Below are 21872 nucleotides of genomic sequence, written 5' to 3' on the forward strand. Positions count from 1 at the left end.
TATGAGAGTGTGAATGAGAGAGTGTGTCTGAGAGTGTGTGTGTGTGACAGAGTATGTCAGTGTGTGTGTGTGAGAATATGTGTGTGTGTCAATATGTGTGTATGTGAGAATGTGTGTGTGTGTCAGTGTGTGTGTGTGAGATTGTGTGTGTTTTGAGTCTTGTGTATGCGTATGTCTGTATGTGATAATGTGTGACTGTGTGTGTGTGTGTGTCAGTGTGAGCGTGTGTGTGTCTGTGTGTCTGTGTGTGAGAGTGTGTGTCTGTGTGAGTGTGTGTGTCAGTGTGTGAGTGTGAGAGTGTGTGTCAGTGTATGTGAGTGTGTGTGAGAATGTGTGTCAGTGTGAGTGTGTGTGAGTGTGAGAGTGTGTGTCAGTGTGAGTGTGTGTCAGTGTGTGTGTGTCAGTGTGTGTGCGTGAGTGTGAGAGTGTGTGTCAGTGTCTGTCTGTGTGAGAATGTGTGTCAGTGTGTGAGTGTGAGAGTGTGTGTCAGTGTGTGTCTGTGTGAGAGTGTGTGTCAGTGTGTGTGAGAGTGTGTCAGTGTGTGTGTGTGTGTGTCAGTGTGTGTGTGTGTGAGAATGTGTGTGTGTCAGTGTTAGAGTGTGTCAGTGTGGGTGAGAGTGTGTATTTCACTGTGTATGGGTGTATATTTGAGGATGTCTGTAATGGTGTGAGTGTAACTGTATCTTAGTGAGTGCTGTCACTGTCTTATTGGAGACTCTCTAACTCTCCTGCTCCCATCGCTGCGTTGCACAATTTTCACTCTGCCAAGTTCCAAAGTGCATGGTTTGCGGAATCTCCTTTCAATTCTTGTGTGTGACAGGCAGACCAGGAAGCAGGCGTCAGAAGAGAGCGAGGACCCGGAGTCAGCTGACTAACATGTCGAGGCACGATGGGCCAGGGGGAGGCAGCGCTGAGCTCCAGAGGCCGAAACTTGTGCCCTTGCATGGCGTTCCCATGCCGGACATCTTTCTGGAGAACTGGGAGGCTGTGGAGAAATTCCAGGCAGATCCCCAGGACCTTCTGATTGCTACCTATCCCAAAGCAGGTGACGGCCGCGTTAGGACATGGTTCTGGAAATTTATATTCATGTGTGCGTCAGGCATAAGTTACAGCTTTAAGTTTACTTTTCAACTTGAAGATTGATCTTAATTTATCTTTCTGTAGTCGCATGTTGAGGAAATTTGAGTTTTAATTTCATTTGAAACGTTGCCTGCATTTCAATGAGGTTTTACGACCCTGAAAGTAGGGGGGGGGGAGGAGAATGATGCTGTTGCCCAGCAACAGGGGGCCCACAGAGACAGAACAAAGCAGTTTCCAAGGGGCTGGTAAACCACTGTATTGTATTATATCTGCTGTATGTAACATGCCTGGGCTTGCCCCTGCTAGCTCCGCCTGTGTCTCCTCCCCTCGGGCTCGGGTATAAAGGTGGCCAACCACCAGTCCTGCCTTCAGTCTGTGGCCAGCTGCCAGCAGGTATCTTTAAGCTAATTAAAGCCACAGTTTCACTCTCAACTCATCTTCTGTCGTTATTGATGGTACATCAATGGTTCAGCACAGGGCTAAATTGCTCGCTTTTAAAGCAGACCAAGGCAGGCCATTAGCACGGTTCAATTCCCGTACCAGCCTCCCCGAATGTGGCGACTAGGGGCTTGTCACAGTAACTTTATTTGAAGCCTACTTGGGACAATAAGCGATTATCATTTTCATTTTCAGTTCAGTTGTGATGTGCCATCAATTATAACAAAGACGAGTTGTGGAACAAAACTGTGGCTTTAATAAGCTAAACGAGAACCTGCTGGTAACTGATCCCGAACTGGGGCAGGGCCAGGGGTCAGCCACCTTTATACAGAGTCTGAGGGGAGGAGACACAGGCAGAGCCAGCAGAGACAACAAACAATATATATAATACAGTAACAGTGGTTTACCACAATATATACAATACAGTAACAGTGGTTTACCGCAATATATACAATACAGTGACAGTGGTTTACCGCAATGTATACAATACAGTAACAGTGGTTTACCACAATATATACAATACAGTAACAGTGGTTTACCACAATATATACAATACAGTAACAGTGGTTTACCACAATATATACAATACAGTAACAGTGGTTTACCGCAATGTATACAATACAGTAACAGTGGTTTACCACAATATATACAATACAGTAACAGTGGTTTACCACAATATATACAATACAGTAACAGCGGTTTACCACAATATATACAATACAGTAACAGTGGTTTACCACAATATATATAATACAGTAACAGCGGTTTACCGCAATATATACAATACAGTAACAGTGGTTTACCGCAATGTATACAATACAGTAACAGTGGTTTACCACAATATATACAATACAGTAACAGTGGTTTACCACAATATATACAATACAGTAACAGTGGTTTACCACAATATATACAATACAGTAACAGTGGTTTACCGCAATGTATACAATACAGTAACAGTGGTTTACCACAATATATACAATACAGTAACAGTGGTTTACCACAATATATACAATACAGTAACAGTGGTTCACCACAATATGTATAATACAGTCACAGTGGTTTACCACAATATATACAATACAGTAACAGTGGTTTACCACAATATATACAATACAGTAACAGTGGTTTACCACAATATATACAATACAGTCACAGTGGTTTACCACAATATATACAATACAGTCACAGTGGTTTACCACAATGTATACAATACAGTGACAGTGGTTTACCACAATATATACAATACAGTCACAGTGGTTTACCACAATGTATACAATACAGTGACAGTGGTTTACCACAATATATACAATACAGTAACAGTGGTTTACCACAATATATACAATACAGTCACAGTGGTTTACCACAATATATACAATACAGTAACAGTGGTTTACCACAATATATACAATACAGTCACAGTGGTTTACCGCAATATATACAATACAGTAACAGTGGTTTACCGCAATGTATACAATACAGTCACAGTGGTTTACCGCAATATATACAATACAGTAACAGTGGTTTACCGCAATGTATACAATACAGTAACAGTGGTTTACCACAATATATACAATACAGTAACAGTGGTTTACCGCAATGTATACAATACAGTAACAGTGGTTTACCACAATATATACAATACAGTAACAGTGGTTTACCACAATATATACAATACAGTAACAGCGGTTTACCACAATATATACAATACAGTAACAGTGGTTTACCACAATATATATAATACAGTAACAGTGGTTTACCGCAATATATACAATACAGTAACAGTGGTTTACCGCAATGTATACAATACAGTAACAGTGGTTTACCACAATATATACAATACAGTAACAGTGGTTTACCACAATATATACAATACAGTAACAGTGGTTTACCACAATATATACAATACAGTAACAGTGGTTTACCGCAATGTATACAATACAGTAACAGTGGTTTACCACAATATATACAATACAGTAACAGTGGTTTACCACAATATATACAATACAGTAACAGTGGTTCACCACAATATGTATAATACAGTCACAGTGGTTTACCACAATATATACAATACAGTAACAGTGGTTTACCACAATATATACAATACAGTAACAGTGGTTACCACAATATATACAATACAGTCACAGTGGTTTACCACAATATATACAATACAGTAACAGTGGTTTACCACAATATATACAATACAGTAACAGTGGTTTACCGCAATATATACAATACAGTCACAGTGGTTTACCACAATATATACAATACAGTAACAGTGGTTTACCACAATATATACAATACAGTCACAGTGGTTTACCACAATATATACAATACAGTAACAGTGGTTTACCACAATATATACAATACAGTCACAGTGGTTTACCACAATATATACAATACAGTCACAGTGGTTTACCACGATATATACAATACAGTCACAGTGGTTTACCACAATATATACAATACAGTAACAGTGGTTTACCACAATATATACAATACAGTAACAGTGGTTTACCACAATATATACAATACAGTAACAGTGGTTTACCACAATATATACAATACAGTAACAGTGGTTTACCACAATATATATAATACAGTAACAGTGGTTTACCACAAGTTGCAAGAGAACGACCCAGATGGAAACATCAGTTCACAGAAAGCACGGGGATGGGCGGAAATGGAAACGGGGCAGAGAGTAAGTCCCGAATTGAAGAATGGGGTTCTTCAAAAGCAATGGGCCGAGTAGAAGGATGTTCCAGGTTGACCTTCTCGTCAAATGGAAGGAACATGAATGGGGAGGGGGGGGGGGGTGTGCGTGGGGATGTGTGAAAGGTTTCTCTTCAGTGAAGTGAAGAGCGAGGAGCAGAGGCTTCAAATTTAAATACAAGGCCGCAGAGCGGAAATAACGTGTGCCAGAGGACCTACTGGAATAGCCTAAGGTCTGTAACTCCTGCCTACAGGCCTGAGAAGAAGTGACGTTCATTTGGCGTGGCCCAGAGGGGGTATTCCCGGCCAGAGTTCCAGCCAGACCAGTTGGTCCACAGTCTGACACGTGTATGGATGATTTGGGGGGGGGGGGATTGATGAGACATCCTCAGAAGGTTTCAGGCAGAATCTGTAAGTTGGTTTCAGAGTTTGGGGCGTCTGACTACATTTTGCCTGTTGGCTTCCTGTGTACTTATTGAGATCATTGAAGTATTAGGTAGGTTTTGTAACCTAATTCATAACTTCCTCACAAATTTGTATATATCTATAAAGTTGGGGTGAAGGAATAGTGTATTCTAGTTAATCTTTTCTTGTTTAATAAATCTTTTAATTTTTTGTTAAAAGTTCATCAGCTGACTCCTTTGACTCTGCTCAGTAGTAGCTATCCATGTTTCTGAACAATTAATTAAAGTTAGGATCTATCAAGCCAGGTTCCATACTGAGATCTGACTTGTCCAATGGTAACGTCAGCTGGGACCGTGACAGCCGTCCCCCCCAATCACCTGCTCCTCCATCCGATGCCAAGCCATGGAAAGCTGATAGACGTCAAAAACTCAGCCTCTTATGTAGGCCTCAAAGAGTGCAGCCTCTCGCGTGGGCGTCAGAGACTGCAGCCTCTCACCTTGGCCACAAACTCCACAGCCTCTCACTGGGTGGGCCTCACACACTGCAGCTTCTCAGCTAGGCCTCAAATTTTACAGCAACTCAAATAGGCCTCAGACTCCGGAACCACTCATCTAGGCCTCAAATACTACAGCCTTCCACCTAGATCTCAATCATCCCAACCTCTCACCTCAGCCTCAAACATCGCAGCTGCTCACCTGAGCCACAAACTAAGCGGACTTTTGTGAGGGCCACGAAGAATCCAGCACTTTGCATACAGCAGCAACTTCGCTTGCTCCTGGCTGGTTCCAAACTGGCCAGCTTTATTTATACAGGGAGTCTGCTAATGATTTCTCCGCCCCCCCCCCCCCCCCCCCCTACCCCCCTCATTGGGGAAGCTCATACTCCCACAAGATCGTGGGATTGTCATTAGTCCCCAGCCAATGGTAAGCAGGCAGGTTATAACACGGACCTTCATCTAGACTTCAAACACCGCAGCCTCTTGCCAAAGCCTAAAACATTGCAGACTCTCACCTCGGCCTAAAACTGAACAGCCGCTCATCTGGGCCTTAAATACTCCAGCCTCTCACCTAGGCCTTTCACTTAGGCCTCAAATACTTCAGCCTCTCCCCGAGGCCTCAAATCCAACACAGCCTTTCACCCAGGCCATAACCACAGCAGCCTCTCAACTAGGCCACAAATACAGCAACTTCTCCCCTGGACAACAAACACCACAGCCTCTCACCTAGGCCTCACACTCTGTAGCTTCTAACCTCGGCCTCAAACAATGCAGTGTTTCACCTAGGCTCTAAATTCCACAGCCTTTCTCCTGGGCAAAGACTCACAGAATGGTTAAAGTGCAGAAGGAGGCATTTCACTCATGTGTCAAACGAGCAATTCAGCAATACCACCCCAGCCTTCTCCCCGTGACCCTGCACGTTCTCCCTTCTCCGATAACAATCCGATTCCCTATTGAAATCCTCGCTCGAAGCTGCCTCCACCACACTCTGGGACAGTGTGTGCCAGACCCTCACCGCTCGCTGTGTGAATCTGTTTCCCTCGTGTCTCCCTCGCTTCTCTCCCCGATCTGTGTCCCCCTCCCTCTGGTTCTCCATCCTCCCACCAATGGGAGCAGTTTCATCCCTCGCCTCTCTCCAGGATCCCCTCCTGATATTGAACCTCGACCCAAATCTCCTCTCAACCTTCTCGAATCCGAGGAGAACATTCCCCAATTGATGTGCCGTCAATTAACACACGACGAGTAGTGAACGAAACTGTGGCTTTAATAAGCTAAACAGGAAGCCTCCTGGCCACTGATCCTGAACTGGGGCAGGGTCGGAGGACAGCCACCTTTGTACCGAGCCCGAGGGGAGGAGTCACAGGCGGAGCCATCAGGCAGTGGTTTACCACAATACGTGTAGCACAGTAACAGTTTACCACGGTACATATAATACACTAACAGTGGTTTACCACACCAACTTCTCCAATCTCTCCCTGTCACTGAAATCCCTCATCCCCAGAAACATTCTCGCCAATCTTGTCCCCACACACTCTCTCTCTCTGTCTTTGTTTTTCTGCTTGTCTCTTCCTCTGTTTCTCTCTCTCTGTCACTCTCTCTCTCTGTCTCTGTCTGTCTGTCTGTCTCTGTCTTTCTCTCTGTCACGCTCTCTCTCTCTCTGTCTGTCTCTGATCCCCTGCCTGTCTCTCTCTTTGTCTCTCTCTTTGCTCACTGTTTCTCTCTCTGTCTCTCTCTCTCTCTCTTTGCCTCTTTCTCCATCTCTCTCTCTGTCTCTCTCTCTCTGTCTCTCTCACTTTGTCTCTCTCTCTGTCTGTCTCTCCCTCTCTGTCTCTCTCTTTGTCTCTCTCTTTGTCTCTCTGTCTCTCTCTCTCTCTCTCTCTCTTTATCCCCCTCTCTGTCTCTTCCTCTCCCTCTCTCTGTCTCTCCCTCTCACTCTGTCTCTCTCTCTCCCCCTCCCTCTCTATCTCTCCCTCTCCCTCCCTCTCTGTCTCTCGGTATCGCCCTCTCTCTCTGTATCTCTCGCACTCTCGACAATTCCTCTACATCCTTCCTATAGTGTGGCTCCCAGAACTGGCCACTATACTCTAGTTGGGGTAGAACTGGTGTTTGATCCAGGTTTAACAGAGCGTCCTGGCTCTGGAATTCTGTGCCCGTTAATAACCCCAGGGTACTGTTTGTTTTATTAACCCCGCCCTCACCCTGTCCTGTCAACTTCAGTGATTTATTCATGTGTACCCCCAGGTCCCTCTGCTCTTTCACCCACTTTAAGATTATTTAATCGTGTCAATCCACCTTTTCCCCACCAAAATGAATCAATTCACACTCCTCCGCACTGATCTGACAGACGGGTACCCACTCCACCAACTTGTTAATGTCCTTTTGAAGTTACACACTATCTTCCGTAAAGTTTACCATACTTCCAAGTTTTGTGTCATCGGCAAACTTTTAAATGATCTCTTGCACACCAAGATTATTAACATATATCAGTAAAAGGAAGGGTCCCAATACAGAGCCCTGAGGAACCCCACTACAAACCTTCCTCCAGCCCGATAAATATCCATCGGCCATTACTCTCTGCTTTCTATTCGTCGTCAATTTTGTATCCAAATTGCCACTATCCCCGTTATTCCAGGAGCTTGAACTTTTCTCACAAGCCTGTTGTGTGGCACGGTATCAAATGTCTTCTGAAAGTCCAAGTACATCGCATCAACAGCATCACCCTCATCGACCCTCTGTGGTACCTCTTCAAAAAACTCCAGCAAGTTTGTTAAATCCGATTTAGAAATCCATGCTGGTTTTGCCGAAGCAACCCACATTTCACCTTATGACAAATGATATTGTCCCAAAGTGTTGTTTCTAGAAGGTTCCCCGGCACGGAGGGGAAACAAACTGGTCAGACATTGCTGGGGTGATTTTGAAAGCTGGTTCTGAGTGACCTGCAGCCGCTGCAATTCTCCAGTCCTCTGGCACCGAGGGAGCCCAGGATAATATCGTCAGGACGGGAAAGGAGAGGACGTACAGCCCATCACACACATCCAGAGCAGGAACTACCCCAAGAATCCTCATTGTTGAACCTGTTCAGCTCCATACAGATCCCTCACTAATCCCCTCCTCTCTATCCTCTCTCTCTGATGCTCTCCCAACAGGAACAACGTGGGTTCAGGAAATTGTGGATTTCATTCTGCAAGACGGAGATGCGGACAGGTGTCGCCGAGCCCCGATGGACAGCAGGATCCCATTCCTGGAGTTCAGTTGTAAGGGATTTCACCCTCCAGGTGAGGCATCGTGATCTGCACAACACAGTGAACCTGACAAAGGCAGAGTACTGAAACCATCAACACTGTCCCCATCAAACACTCCCCGGACAGGTACAGCACGGGGTTAGATACAGAGTAAAGCTCCCTCTACACTGTCCCCATCAAACACTCCCCGGACAGGTACAGCACGGGGTTAGATACAGAGTAAAGCTCCCTCTACACTGTCCCCATCAAACACTCCCAGGACAGGTGCAGCACGGGGTTAGAGACAGAGTAAAGCTCCCTCTACACTGTCCCCATCAAACACTCCCAGGACAGGTACAGCACGGGGTTAGATACAGAGTAAAGCTCCCTCTACACTGTCCCCATCAAACACTCCCAGGACAGGTACAGCACAGGGTTAGATACAGAGTAAAGCTCCCTCTACACTGTCCCCATCAAACACTCCCAGGACAGGTACAGCACGGGGTTAGAGACAGAGTAAAGCTCCCTCTACACTGTCCCCATCAAACACACCCAGGACAGGTACAGCACGGGGTTAGATACAGAGTTAAGCTCCCACTACACTGTCCCCATCAAACACTCCCCGGACAGGTACAGCACGGGGTTAGAGACAGAGTAAAGCTCCCTCTACACTGTCCAAATCAAACACTTCCATGACAGGTACAGCACGGGGTTAGATACAGAGTAAAGCTCCCTCTACACTGTCCCCATCAAACACTCCCAGGACAGGTACTGCACGGGGTTAGATACAGTGTAAAGCTCCCTCTACACTGTCCCCATCAAACACTCCCAGGACAGGTACAGCACGGGGTTAGATACAGAGTAAAGCTCCCGCTACACTGTCCCCATCAAACACTCTCAGGACAGGTACAGCCGGCGTTAGATACAGAGTAAAGCTTCCTCTACACTGTCCCCATGAAACACTCCCACGACAGGTACAGCACGGGGTTAGACACAGAGTAAAGCTCCCTCTACACTGTCCCCATCAAACACTCCCCGGACAGGTACAGCACGGGGTTAGATACAGAGTAAAGCTCCCGCTACACTGTCCCCATCAAACACTCCCAGGACAGGTACAGCACGGGGTTAGATACAGAGTAAAGCTCCCGCTACACTGTCCCCATCAAACACTCCCAGGACAGGTACAGCACGGGGTTAGATACAGAGTAAAACTCCCTCTACACTGTCCCCATCAAACACTCCCAGGACAGGTACAGCACGGGGTTAGATACAGAGTAAAGCTCCCTCTACACTGTCCCCATCAAACACTCCCAGGACAGGTACAGCACGGGGTTAGATACAGAGTAAAGCTCCCTCTACACTGTCCCTATCAAACACTCCCCGGACAGGTACAGCACGGGGTTAGATACAGAGTAAAGCTCGCTCTACACTGTCCCCATCAAACACTCCCAGGACTGGTACAGCACGGGGTTAGATACAGAGTAAAGCTCCCTCTGCACTGTCCCAATCAAACACTCCCAGGACAGGTACAGCACGGGGTTAGATACAGAGTAAAGCTCGCTCTACACTGTCCCCATCAAACACTCCCAGGACTGGTACAGCACGGGGTTAGATACAGAGTAAAGCTCCCTCTACACTGTCCCCATCAAACACTCCCAGGACAGGTACAGCACGGGGTTAGATACAGAGTAAAGCTCCCTCTACACTGTCCCTATCAAACACTCCCCGGACAGGTACAGCACGGGGTTAGATACAGAGTAAAGCTCGCTCTACACTGTCCCCATCAAACACTCCCAGGACTGGTACAGCACGGGGTTAGATACAGAGTAAAGCTCCCTCTGCACTGTCCCAATCAAACACTCCCAGGACAGGTACAGCACGAGGTTAGATACAGAGTAAAGCTCGCTCTACACTGTCCCCATCAAACACTCCCAGGACTGGTACAGCACGGGGTTAGATACAGAGTAAAGCTCCCTCTACACTGTCCCCATCAAACACTCCCAGGACTGGTACAGCACGGGGTTAGACACAGAGTAAATCTCCCTCTACACTGTCCCCATCAAACACTCCCAGGACAGGTACAGCACGGGGGTAGATACAGAGTAAAGCTCCCTCTACACTGTCCCCATCAAACACTCCCAGGACTGGTACAGCACGGGGTTAGACACAGAGTAAATCTCCCTCTACACTGTCCCCATCAAACACTCCCGGGACAGGTACAGCACGGGATTAGATACAGAGTAAAGCTCCCTGTACACTGTCCCCATCAAACACTCCCAGGACAGGTACAGCACGGGGTTAGACACAGAGTAAATCTCCCTCTACACTGTCCCCATCAAACACTCCCCGGACAGGTACAGCACGGGGTTAGATACAGAGCAAAGCTCCCTCTACACTGTCCCCATCAAACACTCCCAGGACAGGTGCAACACGGGGTTAGATACAGAGAAAAGCCCCGTCTACACTGTCCCCATCAAACACTCCCAGGACAGGTGCAACACGGGGTTAGATACAGAGTAAAGCCCCCTCTACACTGTCCCCATCAAACACTCCCAGGACAGGTACAGCGCGGGGTTAGATACAGAGTAAAGCTCCCTCTACACTGTCCCGATCAAACACTCCCAGGACAGGTGCAACACGGGTTAGATACAGAGTAAAGCTCTCTCTACACTGTTCCCATCAAACACTCCCAGGACAGGTACAGCACGGGGTTAGATACAGAGTAAAGCTCCCTCCACACTGTCCCCATTAAACACTCCCAGGACAGGTACAGCACGGGGTTAGATACAGAGTAAAGCTCCCTCTACACTGTCCCCATCAAACACTCCCCGGACAGGTACAGCACGGGGTTAGATACAGAGTAAAGCTCCCTCTACACTGTCCCCATCAAACACTCCCGGACAGGTACAGCACGGGGCTGGATACAGAGTAAAGCACCCTCTACACTGTCCCCATCAAACACTCCCAGGACAGGTACAGCACGGGGTTAGATACAGAGTAAAGCTCCCTCTACACTGTCCCCATCAAATACTCCCAGGACAGGTACAGCATGGGGTTAGACACAGAGTAAAGCTCCCTCTACACTGTCCCCATCAAACACTCCCAGGACAGGTACAGCACGGGGTTAGATATAGAGTAAAGCTCCCTCTACACTGTTCCCATCAAACACTCCCAGGACAGGTACAGCACGGGGTTAGATACAGAGTAAAGCTCCCTCTACACTGTCCCCATCAAACACTCCCAGGACAGGTACAGCATGGGGTTAGATACAGAGTAAAGCTCACTCAACACTGTCCCCATCAAACCCTCCCAGGACCGGTACAGCACGGGGTTAGATACAGAGTAAAGCTCCCTCTACACTGTCCCCATCAAACACTCCCAGGACAGGTACAGCACGGGGTTAGATACAGAGTAAAGCCCCCTCTACACTGTCCCCATCAAACACTCCCCGGACAGGTACATCACGGGGTTAGACACAGAGTAAATCGCCCTCTACACTGTCCCCATCAAACTCTCCCAGGACAGGTACAGCACGGGGTTAGATACAGAGTAAAGCTCCCTCTACACTGTCCCCATCAAACACTCCCAGGACAGGTACAGCACGGGGTTAGATACAGAGTAAAGCTCCCTCTACACTGTCCCCATCAAACACTCCCCGGACAGGTACAGCACGGGGTTAGATACAGAGTTAAGCTCCCACTACACTGTCCCCATCAAACACTCCCCGGACAGGTACAGCACGGGGTTAGAGACAGAGTAAAGCTCCCTCTACACTGTCCAAATCAAACACTTCCATGACAGGTACAGCACGGGGTTAGATACAGAGTAAAGCTCCCTCTACACTGTCCCCATCAAACACTCCCAGGACAGGTACTGCACGGGGTTAGATACAGTGTAAAGCTCCCTCTACACTGTCCCCATCAAACACTCCCAGGACAGGTACAGCACGGGGTTAGATACAGAGTAAAGCTCCCGCTACACTGTCCCCATCAAACACTCTCAGGACAGGTACAGCCGGCGTTAGATACAGAGTAAAGCTTCCTCTACACTGTCCCCATGAAACACTCCCACGACAGGTACAGCACGGGGTTAGACACAGAGTAAAGCTCCCTCTACACTGTCCCCATCAAACACTCCCCGGACAGGTACAGCACGGGGTTAGATACAGAGTAAAGCTCCCGCTACACTGTCCCCATCAAACACTCCCAGGACAGGTACAGCACGGGGTTAGATACAGAGTAAAGCTCCCGCTACACTGTCCCCATCAAACACTCCCAGGACAGGTACAGCACGGGGTTAGATACAGAGTAAAACTCCCTCTACACTGTCCCCATCAAACACTCCCAGGACAGGTACAGCACGGGGTTAGATACAGAGTAAAGCTCCCTCTACACTGTCCCCATCAAACACTCCCAGGACAGGTACAGCACGGGGTTAGATACAGAGTAAAGCTCCCTCTACACTGTCCCTATCAAACACTCCCCGGACAGGTACAGCACGGGGTTAGATACAGAGTAAAGCTCGCTCTACACTGTCCCCATCAAACACTCCCAGGACTGGTACAGCACGGGGTTAGATACAGAGTAAAGCTCCCTCTGCACTGTCCCAATCAAACACTCCCAGGACAGGTACAGCACGGGGTTAGATACAGAGTAAAGCTCGCTCTACACTGTCCCCATCAAACACTCCCAGGACTGGTACAGCACGGGGTTAGATACAGAGTAAAGCTCCCTCTACACTGTCCCCATCAAACACTCCCAGGACAGGTACAGCACGGGGTTAGATACAGAGTAAAGCTCCCTCTACACTGTCCCTATCAAACACTCCCCGGACAGGTACAGCACGGGGTTAGATACAGAGTAAAGCTCGCTCTACACTGTCCCCATCAAACACTCCCAGGACTGGTACAGCACGGGGTTAGATACAGAGTAAAGCTCCCTCTGCACTGTCCCAATCAAACACTCCCAGGACAGGTACAGCACGAGGTTAGATACAGAGTAAAGCTCGCTCTACACTGTCCCCATCAAACACTCCCAGGACTGGTACAGCACGGGGTTAGATACAGAGTAAAGCTCCCTCTACACTGTCCCCATCAAACACTCCCAGGACTGGTACAGCACGGGGTTAGACACAGAGTAAATCTCCCTCTACACTGTCCCCATCAAACACTCCCAGGACAGGTACAGCACGGGGGTAGATACAGAGTAAAGCTCCCTCTACACTGTCCCCATCAAACACTCCCAGGACTGGTACAGCACGGGGTTAGACACAGAGTAAATCTCCCTCTACACTGTCCCCATCAAACACTCCCGGGACAGGTACAGCACGGGATTAGATACAGAGTAAAGCTCCCTGTACACTGTCCCCATCAAACACTCCCAGGACAGGTACAGCACGGGGTTAGACACAGAGTAAATCTCCCTCTACACTGTCCCCATCAAACACTCCCCGGACAGGTACAGCACGGGGTTAGATACAGAGCAAAGCTCCCTCTACACTGTCCCCATCAAACACTCCCAGGACAGGTGCAACACGGGGTTAGATACAGAGAAAAGCCCCGTCTACACTGTCCCCATCAAACACTCCCAGGACAGGTGCAACACGGGGTTAGATACAGAGTAAAGCCCCCTCTACACTGTCCCCATCAAACACTCCCAGGACAGGTACAGCGCGGGGTTAGATACAGAGTAAAGCTCCCTCTACACTGTCCCGATCAAACACTCCCAGGACAGGTGCAACACGGGTTAGATACAGAGTAAAGCTCTCTCTACACTGTTCCCATCAAACACTCCCAGGACAGGTACAGCACGGGGTTAGATACAGAGTAAAGCTCCCTCCACACTGTCCCCATTAAACACTCCCAGGACAGGTACAGCACGGGGTTAGATACAGAGTAAAGCTCCCTCTACACTGTCCCCATCAAACACTCCCCGGACAGGTACAGCACGGGGTTAGATACAGAGTAAAGCTCCCTCTACACTGTCCCCATCAAACACTCCCGGACAGGTACAGCACGGGGCTGGATACAGAGTAAAGCACCCTCTACACTGTCCCCATCAAACACTCCCAGGACAGGTACAGCACGGGGTTAGATACAGAGTAAAGCTCCCTCTACACTGTCCCCATCAAATACTCCCAGGACAGGTACAGCATGGGGTTAGACACAGAGTAAAGCTCCCTCTACACTGTCCCCATCAAACACTCCCAGGACAGGTACAGCACGGGGTTAGATATAGAGTAAAGCTCCCTCTACACTGTTCCCATCAAACACTCCCAGGACAGGTACAGCACGGGGTTAGATACAGAGTAAAGCTCCCTCTACACTGTCCCCATCAAACACTCCCAGGACAGGTACAGCATGGGGTTAGATACAGAGTAAAGCTCACTCAACACTGTCCCCATCAAACCCTCCCAGGACCGGTACAGCACGGGGTTAGATACAGAGTAAAGCTCCCTCTACACTGTCCCCATCAAACACTCCCAGGACAGGTACAGCACGGGGTTAGATACAGAGTAAAGCCCCCTCTACACTGTCCCCATCAAACACTCCCCGGACAGGTACATCACGGGGTTAGACACAGAGTAAATCGCCCTCTACACTGTCCCCATCAAACTCTCCCAGGACAGGTACAGCACGGGGTTAGATACAGAGTAAAGCTCCCTCTACACTGTCCCCATCAAACACTCCCAGGACAGGTACAGCACGGGGTTAGATACAGAGTAAAGCTCCCTCTACACTGTCCCCATCAAACACTCCCCGGACAGGTACAGCACGGGGTTAGAAACAGAGTAAAGCGCCCTCTACACTGTCCCCATGAAACACTCCCCGGACAGGTACAGCACGGGGTTAGATACAGAATAAAGCTCCCTCTACATTGTCCCCATCAAACACTCCCGGACAGGTACAGCACGGGGTTAGATACAGAGTAAAGCTCCCTCTACACTGTCCCCATCAAACACTCCCAGGATAGGTACAGCACGGGGTTAGATACAGAGTAAAGCTCCCTCTCCACTGTCACGATCAAACACTCCCAGGACAGGTGCAACACGGGGTTAGATACAGAGTAAAGCCCCCTCTACACTGTCCCCATCAAACACTCCGAGGACAGGTGCAACACGGGGTTAGAAACAGAGTAAAGCCCTCTTTACACTGTCCCCATCAAACACTCCCAGGACAGGTACAGCACGGGGTTAGATACAGAGTAAAGCTCTCTCTACACTGTCCCCATCAAACACTCCAAGGACAGGTACAGCACGGGGTTAGATACAGAGTAAAGCACCCTCCACACTTTCCCCATCAAACACTCCCAGGACAGGTACAGCACGGGGTTAGATACAGAGTAAAGCTCCCTCCACACTGTCCCCATCAAACACTCCCAGGACAGGTACAGCACGGGGTTAGATACAGAGTAAAGCTCTCTCTACACTGTCCCCATCAAACACTCCCGGACAGGTACAGCACGGGGTTAGATACAGAGTAAAGCTCCCTCCACACTGTCCCCATCAAACACTCCCAGGACAGGTACAGCACGGGGTTAGATACAGAGTAAAGCTCCCGCTACACTGTCCCCATCAAACACTCCCAGGACAGGTACAGCACGGGGTTAGATACAGAGTAAAGCTCCCTCTACACTGTCCCCATCAAACGCTCCCTGGACAGGTACAGCACGGGGTTAGATACAGAGTAAAGCTCCCTCGACACTGTCCCCATCAAACACTCCCCGGACAGGTACAGCACGGGGTTAGACACAGAGTAAAGCTCCCTCTACACTGTCCCCATCAAACACTCCCCGGACAGGTACAGCACGGGGTTAGACACAGAGTACAGCTCCCTCTACACTTTCCCCATCAAACACTCCCCGGACAGGTACAGCACGGGGATAGATACAGAGTAAAGCTCCCTCTACACTGTCCCCATCAAACACTCCCGGACAGGTACAGCACGGGGCTGGATACAGAGTAAAGCACCCTCTACACTGTCCCCATCAAACACTCCCAGGACAGGTACAGCACAGGGTTAGATACAGAGTAAAGCTCTCTCTAAACTGTCCCCATCAAACACTCCCAGGACAGGTACAGCACGGGGTTAGATACAGAGTAAAGCTCCCTCTACACTGTCCCCATCAAACACTCCCAGGACAGGTACAGCACGGGGTTAGATACAGAGTAAAGCTCCCTCTACACTGTCCCCGTCAAACACTCCCAGGACAGGTACAGCACGGGGTTAGATACAGTGTAAAGCTCCCTCTACACTGTCCCCATCAAACACTCCCAGGACAGGTACAGCACGGGGTTAGATACAGAGTAAAGCTCCCTCTACAGTGTCCCCATCAAACACTCCCCGGACAGGTACAGCACGGGGTTAGATACAGAGTAAAGCTCCCTCTACACTGTCCCCATCAAACACTCCCAGGACAGGTACAGCACGGGGTTAGACACAGAGTAAAGCTCCCTCTACACTGTCCCCATCAAACACTCCCAGGACAGGTACAGCACGGGGTTAGATACAGAGTAAAGCTCCCTCTACACTGTCCCCATCAAACACTCCCAGGACAGGTACAACACGGGGTTAGATACAGAGTAAAGCTCCCTCTACACTGTCCCCATCAAACACTCCCAGGACAGGTACAGCACGGGGTTAGATACAGAGTAAAGCTCACTCTACACTGTCCCCATCAAACCCTCCCAGGACCGGTACAGCACGGGGTTAGATACAGTGTAAAGCTCCCTCTACACTATCCCATGAAACACTCCCAGGACAGGTACAGCACGGGGTTAGATACAGAGTAAAGCCCCCTCTACACTGTCCCCATCAAACACTCCCCGGACAGGTACAGCACGGGGTTAGACACAGAGTAAAGCGCCCTCTACACTGTCCCCATCAAACTCTCCCAGAACAGGTACAGCACGGGGTTAGATACAGAGTAAAGCTCCCTCTACACTGTCCCCATGAAACACTCCCCGGACAGGTACAGCACGGGGTTAGACACAGAGTAAAGTGCCCTCTACACTGTCCCCATGAAACACTCCCCGGACAGGTACAGCACGGGGTTAGATACAGAGTAAAGCTCCCTCTACACTGTCCCCATCAAACACTCCCAGGACAGGTACAGCACGGGGTTAGATACAGAGTAAAGCTCCCTCTACACTGTCCCCATCAGACACTCCCAGGACAGGTACAGCACGGGGTTAGATACAGAGTAAAGCTCCCTCTACACTGTCCCCATCAAACACTCCCAGGACAGTTACAGCATGGGGTTAGATACAGAGTAAAGCTCCCTCTACACTGTCCCCATCAGACACTCCCAAGACAGGTACAGCACGGGGTTAGATACAAAGTAAAGGTCCCCCTACACTGTCCCCATCAAACATTCCCAGGGCAGGTACAGCACGGGGTTAGATACAGAGTAAATCTCCCTCTACACTGTCCCCATCAAACACTCCCAGGACAGTTACAGCATGGGGTTAGATACAGAGTAAAGCTCCCTCTACACTGTCCCCATCAAACACTCCCAGGACAGGTACAGCACGTGTTTAGATACAGAGTAAAGCTCCCTCTACACTGTCCCCATCAAACACTCCCAGGACAGTTACAGCATGGGGTTAGATACAGAGTAAAGCTCCCTCTACACTGTCCCCATCAAACACTCCCAGGACAGGTACAACATGGGGTTAGATACAGAGTAAAGCTCCCTCTACACTGTCCCCATCAAACACTCCCAGGACAGGTACAGCACGGGGTTAGATACAGAGTAAAGCTCCCTCTACACTGTCCCCATCAAACACTCCCAGGACAGGGACAGCACGGGGTTAGATACAGAGTAAAGCTCCCTCTACACTGTCCCCATCAAACACTCCCAGGACAGGTACAGCACGAGGTTAGATACAGAGTAAAGCTCCCTCTACACTGTCCCCATCAGACACTCCCAGGACAGGTACAGCACGGGGTTAGATACAGAGTAAAGCTCCCTCTACACTGTCCCCATCAAACCTCCCAGGACAGTGACAGCATGGGGTTAGATACAGAGTAAAGCTCCCTCTACACTGTCCCCATCAGACACTCCCAAGACAGGTACAGCACGGGGTTAGATACAAAGTAAAGGTCCCCCTACACTGTCCCCATCAAACATTCCCAGGGCAGGTACAGCACGGGGTTAGATACAGTGTAAAGCTCCCTCTACACTTTCCCCATCAAACACTCCCAGGACAGTTACAGCATGGGGTTAGATACAGAGTAAAGCTCCCTCTACACTGTCCCCATCAAACACTCCCAGGAGAGGTACAGCACGTGTTTAGATACAGAGTAAAGCTCCCTCTACACTGTCCCCATCAAACACTCCCAGGACAGTTACAGCATGGGGTTAGATACAGAGTAAAGCTCCCTCTACACTGTCCCCATCAAACACTCCCAGGACAGGTACAGCATGGGGTTAGATACAGAGTAAAGCTCCCTCTACACTGTCCCCATCAAACACTCCCAGGACAGGTACAGCACGGGGTTAGATACAGAGTAAAGCTCCCTCTACACTGTCCCCATCAAACACTCCCAGGACAGGTACAGCACGAGGTTAGTTACAGAGTAAAGCTCCCTCTACACTGTCCCCATCAAACACGCCCAGGACAGGTACAGCACGGGGTTAAATACAGTGTAAAGCTCCCTCTACACTGTCCCCATCAAACACTCCCAGGACAGGTACAGCACGAGGTTAGATACAGAGTAAAGCTCCCTCTACACTGTCCCCATCAAACACTCCCAGGACAGGTACAGCACGAGGTTAGATACAGAGTAAAGCTCCCGCTACACTGTCCCCATCAAACACTCCCAGGACAGGTACAGCACGAGGTTAGATACAGAGTAAAGCTCCCTCTACACTGTCCCCATCAAACACACCCAGGACAGGTACAGCACGAGGTTAGATACAGAGTAAAGCTCCCGCTACACTGTCCCCATCAAACACTCCCAGGACAGGTACAGCACGAGGTTAGATACAGAGTAAAGCTCCCTCTACACTGTCCCCATCAAACACTCCCAGGACAGGTACAGCACGAGGTTAGATACAGAGTAAAGCTCCCTCTACACTGTCCCCATCAAACACTCCCAGGACAGGTACAGCACGAGGTTAGATACAGAGTAAAGCTCCCGCTACACTGTCCCCATCAAACACTCCCAGGACAGGTACAGCACGAGGTTAGATACAGAGTAAAGCTCCCGCTACACTGTCCCCATCAAACACGCCCAGGACAGGTACAGCACGGGGTTAGATACAGTGTAAAGCTCCCTCTACACTGTCCCCATCAAACACTCCCAGGACAGGTACAGCACAGGGTTAGATACAGAGTAAAGCTCCCTCTACACTGTCCCCATCAAACACTCCCAGGACAGGTACAGCACGGTGTTAGATACAGAGTAAAGCTCCCTCTACACTGTCCCCATCAAACACTCCCAGGACAGGGACAGCACGGGGTTAGATACAGAGTAAAGCTCCCGCTACACTGTCCCCATCAAACACTCCTCGGACGGGTACAGCTGCTGAGGCAGTACTGAGGGAACGTTGTACAGTTGGAGGGTCTGTACTGGGGGAATGTCGCACTATTTTTTGATAAATATTTTTTAATTTGAACAAAGTATATTTACATTTATGTACACAGAATAAAATATATTTATTATAATAATAATAATTGCTTAATATATAGAAGAGAAGAAATCACAAAACAAACCTGGTAGGATATTGTGCACTAGCTCAGCAACAGCAACTCTGTACAATTGGATCCGGTGTTGCTGTTGTCGCTTGCTTCTCCCGGACGGTTTTCACCGCCGTTGTCGTCTCGCGTTCACCTCCGCTTCGGCCGTCCATCCCGTCTTTCGTCCGTATTTTCTTGCTCTCTGTTCCTGGGCGGGATTCTCCAACACCCCGCTGGTTCGGTGAATCGCCGGGGGCGGCGTGAATCCCGCCCCGACGGCGGCTGCCGAATTCCCCGGCGCCGGGGTTTTGGCAGGGTCGGGGATCGCGCCGCGCCGGTCGGAGGCCGCTGGTAACCGCGATGGGCCGAGCGGGCGCCCGTTTTTGGCCTGTCCCACCGGCGTAAATCGAACCAGGTCCGCACCGGCGGGACCTGGCTCTCGGTGCGGCCTGCACAGTCCTCGGGGTGGGGGTGGGGGGGGGGGGGGGATCCGGCCCTGGGGGGGTGCCCCCACGGTGGCCTGGCTCGCGATCAGGGCCCACCGATCCGCAGGCAGGCCTGTGCCGTGGGGTCACTCTTTTCCTCCGCGCCGGCTGCTGTGGACCTCCGCCATGGCCGGTGCGGAGAAGAACCCCCCCTGCGCGCGCGCGCGGGGATGACGCCAGCACACTCTGTCGCTCCAACGCATGCGCCGACTCGCGCCGGTCGCGCGGCGCCAACCCCACCAGCATCGGCCCTGCCCCTGAAGGAGCCGCGGATTCTGCACCTTCCGGCAGCCCGATGCCAGAGCGGTTCACTCCATCCCCCCTCCCATTCTCCTGTGGTCCGCCTTTCTTTTCTCTCAGGTTTAGCTGTTACCAGCCCCCGCCCCCCCCCACCCCCTCCCCCCGGGTCCATCCCTCCCTCTCCCTCCTCGGCTACTTTCCCCTGGTTCTTGGCTACCTGGCTATTCTTCTGCTGGTTCGTTGGCCACAACCAGGTCCCGGAAGAGTCGGGCGAATGGCTCCCACGTTCTGTGGAAGCCGCCGTCTGACCCTCGGATGGCGAATTTGATTTTCTCCATTTGGAGAGATTCTGAGAGGTCGGACGGCCAGTCTGCAGCTTTGGGTGGTGCTGCTGACCGCCAGCCGAACAGGTTTCCACGGCGGGCGATCAGAGAGGCAAAGGCAAGGGCGTCCGCCCTCCTCCCCAGGAATAGATCTGGCTGGTCTGAAACCCCGAAGACCGCCACTTTCGGGCATGGCTCCACCCTCACCCCCACCACCTTGGACATTTCCTCGGAGAAGGTTGTCCAGTACCCCGCAAGTCTGGGGCAGGACCAGAACATGTGGGCGTGGTTGGCTGGGCCTTCTTGGCACCGCTCACATCTGTCCTCCACCTCCGGGAAGAACCTACTCATACGGGTTCTTGTTAAGTGGGCTCCATGTACCAATTTCAGTTGCGTCAGGCTGAGCCTTGCTCATGTGGAGGTGGAGTTGACCCTATGCAGTGCTTCGCTCGAGACCCCACCCTATTTAATCCCCAGGTCCTCCCCCCATATCTTTCTTGTTGCGCCCAGTACGGTGTCGGCCCCTTCTACCAGTCGCTCATACATGTCGTTACAGTTCCCTTTATCTAGGATGCTTGCGTCCAGTAACTCTTCCAGTAATGTCTGTCATGGCGGTTGTGGGTACGTCCTTGTCTCCTTTTGTAGGAAGTTTTTGAATTGCAGGTAGGAATGTTGCTGTGATGAACGGTTACTGCCTTATCATCATGTAAGGTGATGTCCCCTTTAAGACCGGGCTTGGAACCCTGGGGACTCCGCCTCTGGCTCCGCCCATCTGTGAGCCATACATAAA

The 21872-nt window shown here is 49.9% G+C and overlaps 1 protein-coding gene across 5 annotated transcripts in view; it reads left to right on the forward strand.

The window, feature by feature from the left end:
* The window catches only part of LOC140396045 (sulfotransferase 1A1-like), a 113685-nt gene that overhangs the window by 40363 nt on the left and 51450 nt on the right, over window positions 1-21872 (forward strand). For 2 of the 5 annotated variants that reach the window (XM_072484117.1, XM_072484115.1), the window contains exons 2-3: window positions 825-1045; window positions 8278-8406. In XM_072484117.1, the coding sequence (XP_072340218.1) occupies window positions 877-1045; window positions 8278-8406 (298 nt within the window). In that variant the 5' untranslated portion in view covers window positions 825-876. Of the gene's footprint in view, window positions 1-820; window positions 1046-8277; window positions 8407-21872 lie in introns of all 5 variants that reach the window. The other 3 variants (XM_072484116.1, XM_072484119.1, XM_072484118.1) reach the window with 2 other exon arrangements.

This window comes from Scyliorhinus torazame, chromosome 19 (genome assembly GCF_047496885.1).
Source record: "Scyliorhinus torazame isolate Kashiwa2021f chromosome 19, sScyTor2.1, whole genome shotgun sequence".
Classification (NCBI taxonomy): Eukaryota; Metazoa; Chordata; class Chondrichthyes; order Carcharhiniformes; family Scyliorhinidae; genus Scyliorhinus; species Scyliorhinus torazame.